The following is a 15,222-nucleotide window of genomic DNA, read 5'->3' as shown; positions in this document are numbered from 1 at the left end:
TGTTCTTTTTTAAATAATTCATAAATAATTTTCATCTAGTCAGATTCAAAATCTTTGCTCTTACCTCAGACTGCAGGGGCAAAGGGCAGGGGTCAGAGGTCGTATCACAGGTGTAGAAACTTTCGTGATGTCCTTCAAGGATGAACAAAATATGTAAAAGAAAGAGAGATAACAAAAAATAATTACTATAATTCTATAAAATAAGCATAAATATTCAATAGACACAGTTACTCGAGAGAAATTGCGGTGTAACTCACACTTTTCCTCCTCATATACGCTCAGTGCTTCTGTTAGACAGAGTTAAAGTTAGCACTTGTTCCCTACAGACCGCACTGGAAACAGCCGTTAAATCCCTCGACCCAGTTCACTTCACACACACCATTTATTCTGCTCTGTAATCACTGCGCTGGTGAACTTTGACCTCACGCCACCGCACACACACCTCTGCGCGTGACTTTTGGGTTTACAGAAAACTCTATTAGAGTAAAATATCTCCAGAAAGTTTAGAGAGCAAACAACAACATCCATCCTGTACATCTCTACCTCAGGATGTGAACAGCGTATAAATGCAGTGATAACAACTTTAAAAGAGATTTAAAACGCCCTTTAAACGAGCTTTAAGAGAGAGCTCAGCTCACCCAAAACCTGCCGTTCACGCGAACACGTCTTTGCTTGCGCGCAGCTGCACTTCAACTGTCTTGTCTCTATCCAAACGCCCCACATTTGAAACACGTTTCTTGTAAACAGAAGGTTAGATCTCCGTTGTGTTTCACAGAAGACAGAAAATAATATAGAACAACATTTGAGTGATAAACTAATGAAATTTTCCTTTCTAACCTCCCCAAAAGTGGAAAAACTTGGCTATGAGGACATTTCTGCATTATAATAATACGTTGCTTCCTGTGTGTTTCGCGCACTTTGAATTTAAAATTGAAACGTCCAGTAAGTGGCGCCAAACCCGTTCAGTATTATTCACAAACAGGACATGACATCGTATCACCTTTTCATACTTTGTTGTGAATAGGAGCTCATCGTATTCCATTTTTTACTTGAGAGGGCGTTCATGTCCGCATTATTATTATTATTATTATTATTATTATTATTATTATTATTATTATTATTATTATTTTTTTTTTTACCAGGAAACTAGTATTTACGAAAATTCCACAGCATAAATATTGGTGCTTTACTTCCACTGGTGTCCACTTCAGCTGGAAACTGTAGTGAATGTGAATATGGTTTGTTTTTGTTCAAGAGAAATGTAAATAGAGGGGAATTTTTCCACTGAGCCTTGTATTTAAAAAAAAAAAAATTTTTATTGTGAACTTTTCCTTTTATATTGCTTTAAATTTGTTTGCATTATACTTTTCTCAAACAAAGTCGCCATCCACTTCCACTGTTTAGAGAATAGCAGAATAGTCTGCTATGTTTTTATAGGCTATTCGATTGAAAAAATCATTAAAGTCACCATGAAATCAAAATTGATTATTCATATTATTTTTTGGGGAATATTGCTATATTTATTATACATGATTTAACCGTCCACATCATTATGCCTAGTAATCTTGAACTAAAATAACTTTGCTACATCTCTTCTCTGATGATGAGGGCGGGGCAACCTGTCACACACATGAGATCCACCAATAGCAAACCACAGCCATCCAATCAATTCCCACGGACAAAATCAAGCCCCGCCCACATTTGTTCTTGTTTGAGAAGCCGTTTCACTCGGATATATGGCACAATAGGGAAGAAAAGAAGAGAACAACTGTTTCATGCAGACTTTAACATATCAAAAGACACAGAGAGAGAAACGTTTCGAGGTGAATACACATGAATCACAAAATAGTAATTTTTGGCTGTGCTTTCCCTTTAGGATAGAGGCAACAGTGGTTCAAAAGCAAAGTAAGAGCGGAAGAGTGCTGAAACGGGACATTGTGAAGCACGTTATTGATACGAGTGGCACAGAGCAGCTCAAGGACTTGCTTCAGTTTTCATATTCCCCTCACTGCTGCGCTCTCTGCCACAGGACATGACATCACTCGCCGGGGTCACGACCCGCCACTGAGAGGGGGAGAGATGAAGACGAGGGAAGAAAGGCTTGGGAAGTTGGGCTCTGTAGGTCACCTTGCCTGGCTGAGAGATCAATGTCGCTTTGACTCGCTGGTTAAAGAGAGAGAGAGAGAGAGAGAGACTGCAGTCCAGACACCTTGCCAGTAAATCACCTTGCCAGCTTCATTGAGATGCAGGTATAACACAGGATGGGCACAAGGCCAAAACACACACACACACACACACTCGTCTATGTTCTCTTCCTTAATACTTTTGCAATTAACGGGATATTTCAGGCAAACATTAAGATTCTGAAAAGCTGTTTTGGCTTTATAAGACTCATGAAAACTAGAAGAAATTGTTATTATATCAAGAAAAGTGTGAATGTTTGTTGGCAATGTGTTGAAACCTTTGCTCCTGTTAATTTGTTTTTCATTCACTTTGCACTTTTTGCACGATGCAATCCATAAAATATATATTTTTTGATGGACTTTTTTAGTCTGTACTGAATCCAGGCACCTTCTTGCTCGCTATATAAAACACAAAACACATGGGCTATGTTAATCAGTCAATCTTTAGACATCGTAATATATTAAGGTATAGTTAATCAGAAATGGGGAAAAATAACAATAAATTAATATATATATTGCAACAATAATAAATGGTAGACTTTACAATAAGGTTCATTAGTTAACATGAACAAATAATGAACTGCACAAATACAGCATTTATTAATCTTTGTTAATGTTAATTTCAACATTTGCAAATACTTTATTCAAATCTTGTTTACATTAGTTATTGCACTGTGAACTAACATGAACAAACAATGAAAAGCTGGATTTTTATTAACTAACATTAACAGAGTTGAAATAAATACTGTAACAAATGTATTGCTCATGGTTAGTTCATGCTGATTAATACATTAACTAATGAACCTTATTGTAAAGTGTTACCCAAAAAAATTATGAAAAATAATGTAACTCTGCTGTATGTAAATAATTGAACTGTCAGTGATTTCATATCGTTGACCTTGGATGCAGAAGACTAATATTGTGACAGAAGAGTATATGATTGTGGCGCTGTCGCGCGTTGAGAATGTAAGACGTGTTTTCGATCGCTCCCGGAAAAGGTTGCAGATTTACTCATATATTGAACAGCACAATCACTTTTTTGTTGTTATATGACTTAAAACTAGCTTCCTAAACCCTGGTACTATTCTTACACTGATTATAAGTGTAAATATGGCCCTCTCCTCAGGCCACGCTAACTGTGTTAACGCTAACGGGATTCACACGGGACCGTCACGTCTTCAGACTCTGGCAAGAGTGAGATTTGTCAGAAAACTGACTCATTACCCACTGACTTGCGTCTGAGATTACTACAGTGCGATCAGACGTTAAAGGCTGGTTGAAACCTCTGCAACAGACGATCGAAGCCAACACTAGTACCATAGAAGAACTGATCACGGTGGCGATTCAACACCGATGCTATCAGAAAACAGTCTCTCATCCAATAGATTTCCTCATATCCACAAATAGCAGTCCGGAGATATCTGCATCTCGTTTTTGGGAAGCCCTGAAGGCATTTCTTAGGGGGGGAAATAATATCATACTTGCCATTAGACAAGGTTAAACAAAAAGAGGCGTTCTGAGATAACACAGAAAATAACTAAATCAGATAATATGCTGTTTCCCCTATTTCCAGATATTTATAAGGAACGCCAATCATCACAGGCAGAGTTCGATATACTCTCCACATGTTATGTAGAGGATGTACTGGTCAGAACCAGCTCTCGGTATCACGAGGAGGGAAAGCGGGTCGGCTGCTGGCTCTCCAACTGCGGCACGATTCAGATTCCCACCTTATTCCCCAGATTACAACACCTTCAGGGACAACGACAGATCCCATATTAATTAACAATCATTTGAAAGATTACTGTACTTCCCTTTATACATCTGAGCAAACTGCCAACCTCTCTGAATCTCTCATTGTTTTAGTACCTACAGTTGAGTCTAATAGTGTTGATCAGCTGAAGTACATCATGAACTTGCTTGAGCTGCTTCCTCTATGCAAAGTGGCAAATGTCCTGGACCGCATGGGTTTCCAGTAGAGTTTTATAAGAAGTTTTTGAACAAATTGGCTCCCATATTATTGGACATTTACAACGAATCATTTAATTGATCTACAGTCCCTCAAACACCTAATCAGGCCTCGATCTCCCTGATCCTAAAAACAGATGAAGATCCTCTGGACGGCTCCTAATATCATCCTATTAGTTTACTTAATGTTGATTTTAAACTTTTATCAAAATTATTGGCGGTGCGTCTGGAATCTATATTGGCTTCAATCATATCTTCAGACCAGACTGGCTATTCTAATAAAAGTAGACAATCCTTTTTTAATATTATGCGATTATGTAATGTTACTAATAATACTCGTTCAGAATACTTTAATGTTTACCGTTCCCCCCGCCAGTGATGTCCTCTAAACCCACTGCTTTTTGCTCTTGTCATCGAGCCTCTTTCCATTACTTTAAAATCGGACCCATTAATAAAAGGAATAACAAGATTAGGTATTGAACAGAAGGTCTCATTGTATGCAGATGATCTTCTTTTTTATATCTCTGATTTTTCTGTGTCAGTACCTGCGTTTCTTAACAATTTACAATTATTTGGTTTAATTTCTGGCTACTAGGCGAAAGTGAATTTTTCCCATTGAATGCAGTGGCCACAAAATACCACTTTACCATTTAAAATTGCACAGAGCAACTTTAAATATCTCAGGGTCTGTATAACAAGATTTCAAGACCTTTTTCAATTTAATTTTGATAATCTAGAGCTAATCAACCTCTAATCTTCAGGTTCAGAAAGACTTTGAACGACGGTCGGTACTTCCTATATCCTTAGCTGGTAGAATTAATTCAGTAAAACTAAATACCCTCCCAACGTTTATGTATTTGTTTCATTGCATTCCCATTTTTCTCCCTCAATCCTTTTTTCAGAGAATAGACAGTTTAGTCTCATAGTTTATTTGGAATAAAAAGACTGCTAGAATTAGCAAAGCGCTTCTTCAACAACCCAAATCTGTTGGGGGTATGGGCTTACCCAACTTTAGACACTATTACTGGGCAACTTACTGTGTTCAATTTCTCCCTATACAAAACATGTAATTGTAAAAACTTCACTGCGAAACTGGAGACAGTTTAGGCTTATTATGGATTATGGATATGTATTATGGATTACAAACATTTTGTCTGCCCCTATAGCGTCAAACTTTGCTTTTCCACCATCAATGATGGACAAGACTTTTCCCCAGTGGGCAACATATGGCCCAATGTTTAAAGGTGTATATATAGATGATGTGTTTGCACTCTTTCAACAGCTCGTGGATAAGTTTTCACTGCCCAGAAACAATTTTTTCCGATAATTGCAGGCTCGCAGTTTTATCCATCATATGCACCCTCAATGTCCAAGTCTCCCCACTCCCACTCCCATTGATTTATTCCTTGGGCCAATATCTATTGGGAAAAGGATGATTTTTTTATGACAAAATATGTTCCCTACATAGTTTTTGCTTATTTGGTACTTTATTGGGTATATTTGTACATTCTTATTTGGGGTCAATAATTGTTCCCTTTATATTAGGTATGTCCTGGATCCCTGGATCTTCTGATCTGACCCCTTTTCCCTTGTTTTTTCTACATATGTTAAATTGTACAACTGTGTCCTGGAATGTTTGTAATTCTGTAATATGTGGAGAAACCTATAAATAAACTGAGGGGAAAAAAGAAGACAGCTATATTATTTGTAATAACCTTGCAATCAATGATTTTACGATACTTTGTTTTTTGCAGTCACTATTCACTTGCATTGGTAAAAGAGCAGCTTGAACCTTCTACTAAATCTCTCCTTTTGTAGTTTTCACTAAGAAATAACAATCAAATGACATGAAGCTCAACATTGTTATTGCAGATTTCGGTAACGCTTTACAATAAGGTTACATTAGTTAACTACCTTAGTTAACATGAGCTAATAATGAACTGCACGTATACAGCATTTATTAATCTTAGTTAATATTAATTTCAACATTTACTAATACATTATTGAAATCAAAGGCTGTATTTGTTAACATTACTTAATGTACTGTGAACAAACATTGAACAACTGGATTTGTATTAACTAACATTAACAAATGAATAAATACTGTAACAAATGTTTTGCTCATTGTTAGTTCATGTTAGTTAATATATGAACTAATGAACCTTACTGTAAAGTGTTACCCAAATGTATTATTTTTCTATTCATTTATTTGACTATGGTTCTATTATATATCTCATCATCTTATTTTCCCATGTTTGATGAAGAATGATGTGACGCATGGCTGATTCCCCAAAACAAACTCTTCGCATCACGCGTGACTTCTCAAAGCTTCAAACCTCCGGCAATCAACACAAACACATCCATTCCCTCAGTGTAGCGGTGGAGGCCAGTTAAACGATTATCTTTTCTATAAGTCAGGTTTACAGAGGCAGAGAGGGGTCGCGGATGATGGACGCACATGGCAGGACATAAACTCCCTCCTCTAAATCACTCTAAATGGAAATGTTTAGCGTGGAGAGATGCAGATGAGCTTGGATCCCAGAGTTTCTGAGCCTCCGGATGGAAATCTCCTGCAATGCTGTGGAACGTCTGGAAAACGTGCCAGAAAAAGTCAAATAGATATAAATGTCATTTGAAATTATGCTAATTATTATTATTTTTTTTTAACTTTTTTTTGTATTTGTTAGAGAAGTCATGGCCTTGATTATCAATATATTTTTTAAATAAATTGTAAAATAATGTAGTTGCAATAACTAAAGGTTCATTAGTTAACATTAGTTAACGACCTTAGTTAACCTGAACTAAGAATGAACAATAATTGTACGTTTATTAATCTTAGTTAATATCAATTTTAACATTGAATACATTATTAAAATCCGAGGTTGTATTAGTTAACATTAGTTAATGCACTGTGAACATGAACAAACAATGAACAGCAGTATTTTTATTAACTAACAATAAAAAAGTTTAATAAATAGGCTACAGTATCAAAGGTATTGCTCATTGTTTATGTTAGTTAATACATTAACATGTTAACTAATGAACCTTATTGTAAAGTTTTACCCCTACTTTATTCCAAATTTGTTAGCCTCTTTAATGCATTTCCCAGAATGCATTTGTACAAATTATTTTGTCAACTCAGTCGACTCTAGCTTGACACTGGCATTTTTCTTTGCGTTCCACGAGGCCTTGCAGTTACGACGATCATTTTTAATCCACGCTGTGAGAAAATGACTGGGAGCGCTTCAGGAAAAAAGCCTGCCAAGCTAAACATGGACTCCCAGCAGAGACAGCGTCTGATGTGATTAAAGATATTAGCCTGTAACGCTGCTGTATGGAAATGATTGAAATGTCAATATGCATGAGTTGAACTGTGATTTCCTATTGTTGACCTCGGATGCGAAGGACTAATATTGTGACAGAAGACAACTATATTATCTGTAATAACCTAATCAGCACTGCCCGCACACAATGATTAGGGCACATATGGTGTCAATACACACTGATTCAATTAAGTGCAACTGCGGTGTGTGTGCAGTTTGTGTGCATTCCTTTCAATGCATGCATGATGTGTGTGTGTTTTGTGAATGCGTGTGTGTGTGTGTGTGTGTGAATGCGTGTGTGTGTTTGTGTGTGTTTCTGTGAATGTGTGTGTGTGTGTGTGTTTGTGAATGCGTGTGTGTGTGTGTTTCTGTGAATGTGTGTGTGTGTGTGTGTATGCGTGTGTGAGTGTGTGTGTGTTTCATGTGAATGCCTGTGTGTGTGTGTGTGTGTGTGTGTGTGTTTCATGTGAACGCATGTGTGTGTGTGTGTGTGTGTGTGTGTGGACTTGTGTGTGTGTGTTTGTGTTTCATGAATACATGTGTGTGTGTGTGTGTTTCATGTGAATGCATGTGTGTGTGTGTGTGTGTGTGTGTGTGTGTGTTTCTGTGCATGCGTGTGTGTGTGTGTGTTTCTGTGCATGTGTGTGTGTGTGTGTGTGTGTGTGTGTGTGTGTGTGTGTGCACTTGTGTGTGTGTGTGTTTGTGTTTCATGAATACATGTGTGTGTGTGTGTGTGTGTTTCATGTGAATGCATGTGTGCGTGTGTGTGTGTGTTTCTGTGAATGTGTGTGTGTGTGTGTATGCGTGTGTGAGTGTGTGTGTGTTTCATGTGAATGCCTGTGTGTGTGTGTGTGTGTGTGTGTGTGTTTCATGTGAACGCATGTGTGTGTGTGTGTGTGTGTGTGCACTTGTGTGTGTGTGTTTGTGTTTCATGAATACATGTGTGTGTGTGTGTGTTTCATGTGAATGCATGTGTGTGTGTGTGTGTGTGTGTGTGTTTCTGTGCATGCGTGTGTGTGTGTGTGTTTCTGTGCATGTGTGTGTGTGTGTGTGTGTGTGTGTGTGTGTGTGCACTTGTGTGTGTGTGTGTTTGTGTTTCATGAATACATGTGTGTGTGTGTGTGTGTGTTTCATGTGAATGCATGTGTGTGTGTGTGTGTGTGTTTCTGTGCATGCGTGTGTGTGTGTGTTTCTGTGCATGTGTGTGTGTGTGTGTGTGTGTTTCTGTGGATGCATGGATTGGTGTGCCTGTGTTTTGGTGATCTGTTCTATGCGTGCCGATTATGGAGCCCAGTTGTGAATATACACGCTGTGTGAAATCCACTGGGTTCATTCACAAGCTGAAATGACATGTTTTCGTACATGGTAATGGCGTTTCATCAGAAGCTGCTAAACAGGATGCGTCTCAGTACATCATTAAATGTTTGATTGTGCCTGATACTGCTTTTTGATTCGACACAGGAAAACCAAGATAAAATGAGAGTTTGAAATATGGATTGGTATGATATTAGCTGCACATTTAATCTGATTTGCACTGACGAATTCATGTGATAAATTTGCGATGCATGGCGTTGAAATTTCACGTCTGAATTTTTGTAACAATATTGTAGTTTTCTAAAGACACACCAAAAGTGTCATATTCTGTGTGACCAAAAATCAAACAAAAAATATTATCTGGCTAAAATGCCTGAAGTGGATAATGTGTCTATATTATGTATTTAATTGTATAATTATAAGTGCTCTTTTAAAACAGTGTGTATCTTCAGTTCTGAGTTGTAACGGTGATGTCATTAACTAGTTTTGCATTTTGACCTCATCAGACAGAAAATCCATAAATTACAGCCACTCAAACGCAGCCCATCCTCAGATGGGGAAAATCAGCAATGATTCATCAATTTAAAGGAGCAGAAACAAGTCTTTTCTTTTCTCCACTGTTAATCATGTGTTTTCCACGGCCTGTTCCCTGAGCTCAGAGCCTGTCATGTGAGCGAGTCCGTGTGTTTAAGGGTCTGTGCGTCATCCGTTTCACATTCAAATGATCATTGTGCTGATGAGCCACTATACCTTTTCAACAAATGCCCTAAATTCAGACATCCCACACACACTTTCTTTCCAGCTGTGCGCCCACATCCTGTTTGCTGTGACAACCAGAGAGGAAGCTTCAGACACTTCTAATTATTATGGGGCTGATAATAGTGATGGCATGAGAGGAAGAATGATTGGCCTGAAGAGAACAAGAGTAAAATAAGATTTGAGAAACAGGCTGTTATTTGGTTAGCTATAGGCTACTGTAAGCGGAGGTTATGGTGTATGTAGATGTACAATCAATCATAAGCTTTTGAATTTTGAATATGAAAAACAAACTCATTTTTTTTGTGAACTCTAAGCAGACTGATAATTATGGGCATGGCTGCTGTCAAGGGTGAGAGGTAGAAAAGAAATAGAGGTTATTAATTGTTAATTTTCCATAGAGTCATAGTCTCAACCCTCATAATTGATTAACTTACAGATTTCATTGTATTTTTAATGGCGAATCTGTTTGCCAAAATCATGATTTCTTTTGTGGAATATTCCAGTTATTGAAATGAAAGTTTAAGCAAGTATAAACTGTCCCTAAATTAATGATTAACAAGGGCAGCGAAACTAAACTGATAGTGTGATAAGAGGAGTTTAAACTGCAGGCATGAGATTATTTCGCGGAGCGGGGGAACAGAAAGCCGTTTTAAAAAACGGAAAAGAGAGGAGGAAAGTCTTCTTTACCCCTAAACATTAAGTGCTATTTTGAAAACAAAATCAAGTGCTACTTAAAAAGACGATTTGGTTTTGTAAATGAGTATTTTTAATATATCGAATCTGTCTTCAGTGAATTATTGAATAGGCTAAAGCGTGTGCAAAGAAGCTTATCGCCTTTATCAGGAAATGTTGCTGCATACAATGTTAAGTTGGCTTCTTTCAAATACAAATAATTGTATCTTTAAAATCTTTTTTAATTGAATTAAAGATTTAATTGAATTATAATTTAAAGATTTAATAAGAGAATATATTGTTCTGTAAGCGCGAGCGAAAAGTCACGCGGCAACAAGTGAAATCGTGAACTTTCCTCAAAACTATCAGACATTAAAAATAAAAAATGTTTATTTTATTTCCAGATCAGCATGTTATTTAAATATATTCACACATTTTATCCGTATACTCTAATAAATAACACGAGAACATCTGATTTTACATCTTTAACATTTATTGATGAACTATGACGATGCTCCAGTTTGTATACAGTCCATATCTGTGAAATAATCGATATCAAATAATAAAACATATATGTAAGTCTACACACGAATAAGCTGGTATTATTAAGGTTATTAAAGGTTTAATTTCCCACCTGATGCATGTAAAATGTTTTAAAGCAACGAGCTCCAAAATATTTCAATATTCTCTAGCCTAATGTAATAATTTGATTTGTAGTTAGAGGTATCAAGTATTTCGACCGCGTGCCAAGACATACTCTTCATTCATCATTGATACAATATTCTTCTTTTTAATGAGAATAATTATAAACACTTTAGTCCATTTTACAGTTTGAAATAGCTCATTTAGGTTATGTCCCATATTTAATGTCAAGCAATATGTGGAGTGACATTTGTCAAATTGAAAACCTTTTTTTCCACAGTCTTAGTTACAATTGTTTCAGTGGGGTTTAAGAAATAATGTCACTTCATCCGGGAAAAAAGAGGATAATCATACAGAATCATCGCTGAAAGTGGAGTACAAAAATGACAGGCAATGTTTCATGTAGGGGATGAAGAGATGCCACACACTTTTTTGTTCCGAGTCCCAAAAAAGTGGACAAGACCAGACAATGACAAAATGAGTGTAATCAGTTCAGTTCGTTCAGGTGAAACAGCCAACATGACCAGCATGTGTGTGTGTCGCCGCGTCTGATACACAAATAAATACATGATTTAAAAAGACTTCTGCACAACAACACGGAATGTAGTTTCGAACACAATGCGAGTCTCGCGCAGTCTGTGCTCGTGCACTCATGGAACCAGCATGTGCCACTTGAACTTTACAAAAAAAATGTGAACTTAAAAGTTACGCAAGACGAGGCACGGGACAACATGGGAAATATAAAATAAAATAACGTCCACATATTACAGTTTCAACAGAAAAACAACAACGAAAAAATGGAAAATGTCCTATAGGCTATTGTCCAAAAAAGTTATGCAGGCTAAACTCTAAAGCTTGATTTCTTCATAATTGGATTAAATTTAACATAACTAAATTTTGCACAAAACAAAACAAAAACAAAAGTTAGTGCCCCGCTCGCGCCCAATCCAATACAGCGGGAATCAAGCGCGTGCGAAACTTTTTGCACACCGCTGCTCTATTAAGTGCCGATAAACTCACATGAAAAACTCCGGGGACGACGGGTTGTTGTCGCTGCTCGACCCGTTTTCTCGGAAGCCGCTGCTGATGAGCTTCTCGTATTTCTCCTTGTACGCGTCCCTCTCGCGCATCAGTCTGGAGATCTCCTGCTTGAGGTGGTCCACCTGCTGGATCAGCTGGGTCTTCTCGCCCTCCAGCACGTGCCTCTGCTGCACCCGCTTGTAGCGACACGACTGGGCATAGCCTCTGTTTTTGAGGGTTCTCCTCTTCTGTTTGAGTCGGATGACCTCCTCTTTGCTGACCCCCCGGAGCTGCCGGTTGAGTTCGCGCACGGACATGCTCACCAGCTGCTCGTCCGAGAAGCGATCGTCCAGGTGCATGTGCGGGTGGCTGAGCGGGTTGCCGCTGGACGGCACGCCGGGCGTCGGGTGGTGCCCGGCCGGGTGGTGGTGGTGGTGGTGGTGGTGGTGCGGCGCGTTGTTCTGCGCTGCGGCGGCAGCGATGACCGCGGACACCACCGCGGCGGCCGATCCCATCTCCTCCCCGGCCATGGCGCCTCCCGGCCCGGCGCCGCTGCTGCTGAACTGCTGGCCTCTCGCATAGCCGTCGAAGCCCTGGAGCTGGTGACTGCTGTTGATCAGCGCCTCCACTGCGTCCTCCGGGCTGAAGCCCAAAGCCTCCGGGTTGAGCTGCTGTTGGTAGCCGGTCATCCAGTAGAAATCCTCTAGGTGCGCCTTCTGCTCGCTCCCGGAGCCCGGACTGGGCGCCGAGAAGCTTGGGGAAGGGGGAACCGAGCTGCAAGGCGTGCTCATCGGGGTGGAAGACAGGGATCCCCCGGCGATCAGGCGGCTGCACTGGCTGATGCTGCGATCGGGCTCCACCGGCTCCTTTTTCACTTCAAACTTCATCAGATCGAAGTCATTAACATATTCCATGGCCAGGGGACTGGTGGGCAGGTCGGAGCTGCTCATTGCCAGTTCTGATGCCATCCTTTTGCTGTTGACAGTCCTCCAAAGGGGGTGAAGAGCAGCTGTCAGAGTGGTCGGGTTCGAGACAGCGTGAGCCAGCGTGATTTCTTTATTTAATTCTTCAAAAGCAAAGAAAAGGGTTCGTGAGCGCCGATTTATTTTTTAAACTGACGCGTTTCGCCTCTCGCGCACAGACGCAGGAGCGCGCGCGTCTCCAGTTCCTCTCTCTTTGTACGCGAGTGTCGACGCGTTTGAGTCGCGGACATTTAACACTGCATGGCTTTCTCTTTTTTTTTTTCAATAGTTTTGTTGAAACGAAGACCGTAACATGTATGTGATTGGCAAATGGATGCTTGGCTGGGGGAGAAAAAAAAGCACTCCGGGCTTGTTCTAGAGTTTTTAAAGGATCACCGAGCATGAGAGTATAAAAGCAATGCTGAGTTTTATAGCCGTCCTGACGTCAGGTTTGAAATACGAAATTGACTCGGACTCGTAGCCAATAGGCTCGCTGAATCGGAGGGTCAATTTACATACTAGAGAAGAAACAAAAGTTTTCCGAACTGTCAGAACTGACAGAGAGATCAAAGACGACTTTAACCCTTTATGGACAATGATTTTTCTTTCTTTTGGTATTTAAAAGCAGGTAAACACATCTTTTCATTCATTGCATTTTTCGTATAGGCTAGTGTTTAAAATCTTAGAGTATGACATGATGCATGATCAAAAAAAACACCATGCGTATGTTATCTGATATATTAATAGCTATCTTTAAAATACACTTACTGACTTACTGTAACTATATACAGAAATGATGCTGTGTTTAAAGGAAAATATTATTGGTTTGTGTGTGTGTATATATATATATATATATATATATATATATATATATATATATATATTAATAATAAGATATATTGAAGAGGAAGAATTACAGAACGAATATGTTAATGACAGTTGTAACTACTAAACCAATTAAAATGTCCACATGGTTTCCACAGAGTACGCTTATTTATGTTGTTTTAATGTGAATATATTAATTTTTTAATTTTTTTCAACTGTCCCACAAAACGTGGTCGGGCATGTGGTTTCAAAACTCAACAGTGCCGCCTTTCGGCCGAGATGAAGAGCGTGTGTCCATTAGTGCAGTGCTTCATCTGTGTGTGTGTGTGTGTGTGTGTGTGTGTGTCACTCACAGTTATCATGACATATCAATGCATCTCTCCATCACTTACAAACATTCACATTAAGTGCATAGGTATTTGCCATCAGTGGGATCAAACAATAATTTATAGAAAAGTAAAATAATAATACAAAAATAACATGTTTTCTTTTTTTCAACGATCAACCTTATTTAGTAATAAAGCCACTTCAGGGTTATTATAGTATGGGGTGTGTTGGTACATTTTGGTTACATCTTTCTTTTCTTTTATTATTATTTTGTCTTATGGTCACATTTAAATTCATATATATATATATATATATATATATATATATATATATATATATAACATCGTATATAATGTAATAATATAGTTAAGTACTGTGTAATACTAATGGACAACATGTAATTAATGTGTAATTATGTGTGCAGCTTGTAATTCTTGTTATTATTATAGCAATTAATTATAATAGCATGCCATATATGTAACATTACCGCGTTAAATGACAGTATTGCTTGTTATACTTATTTATGTTGGCGTTAAATAGGCTGCACACGCGTCTCTCTAAGTGCTGAAAAACGTCTCTCATCGCTGGAGGGTTTCTGAACAAACACAGAGCAGCTTTAGCTCATGAGAGCAGACAATAACCACGGCTATTCTCACCGGAGATATTGAAATGTGCTCAACTCTCTGTGGAAAAGCCACACAAACTACAAAGCCGCCAGCGTAAAAATAAAAATAAATACAAGCCCAAAGTCCCAAAAGGAAATAAAAATTCTCTTAGACTCAGTGACTGTTCTTGGGGACCCAAACCTAGAAAATAAACATATTATTTCATTAATTAGATCACCCAACAAAAGCCTTCGGAGGCCGTTCAAAAGCGCTGAATAAATATTGAATATATGTCCCTTCTGACTGTGTAACTGCTCGACAATCAAGAGAAATAAAGACTCCCAGATATAAATAGATTTTTATTTTTCTGATTCTTTAGGGGTGATGCTAATGTATTTCACATCGCCCTGATGTAACATTACTGTCTGACAATAAAGTTTTATAAATGATCATACAGGGCAGTAACTCAGTGTAGAACATGCAGTTTTTCTGAGTTAACAGTGTAAATGGTGTGAGATTTGAGCTTGAGTTTGGAGTAGATGATGTGATGTGATCCCCATTGTGCCCTTGAGCGGGACACTCACCTCGGGTCACGCCGGCCCGGGACGCTGCCCTCAAATCA

The 15,222-nt window shown here is 38.6% G+C and overlaps 1 protein-coding gene across 2 annotated transcripts in view; it reads right to left on the bottom strand.

Annotated features, from left to right (window-relative positions):
• Positions 1 to 13,255, bottom strand: part of LOC143721259 (transcription factor Maf-like) — a 45,933-nt gene extending 32,678 nt beyond the window's left edge. For both annotated transcript variants that reach the window (XM_077211550.1, XM_077211551.1), the window contains exons 1-2: positions 11,882 to 13,255; positions 65 to 132 (exon numbers count right to left, since the gene is read on the bottom strand). In XM_077211550.1, coding sequence (XP_077067665.1) covers positions 105 to 132; positions 11,882 to 12,849 — 996 coding nt within the window. In that variant the 5' untranslated portion in view covers positions 12,850 to 13,255 and the 3' untranslated portion in view covers positions 65 to 104. The remainder of the gene's footprint in view (positions 1 to 64; positions 133 to 11,881) is intronic.
• Positions 13,256 to 15,222: the final 1,967 nt, after the last annotated feature.

Source organism: Siphateles boraxobius, unplaced genomic scaffold, assembly GCF_051911475.1.
Source record: "Siphateles boraxobius isolate OS27281-9 unplaced genomic scaffold, OSU_SipBor_1 65, whole genome shotgun sequence".
NCBI lineage: Eukaryota > Metazoa > Chordata > Actinopteri > Cypriniformes > Leuciscidae > Siphateles > Siphateles boraxobius.
This window is presented reverse-complemented; position numbering and strand designations above follow the sequence as displayed.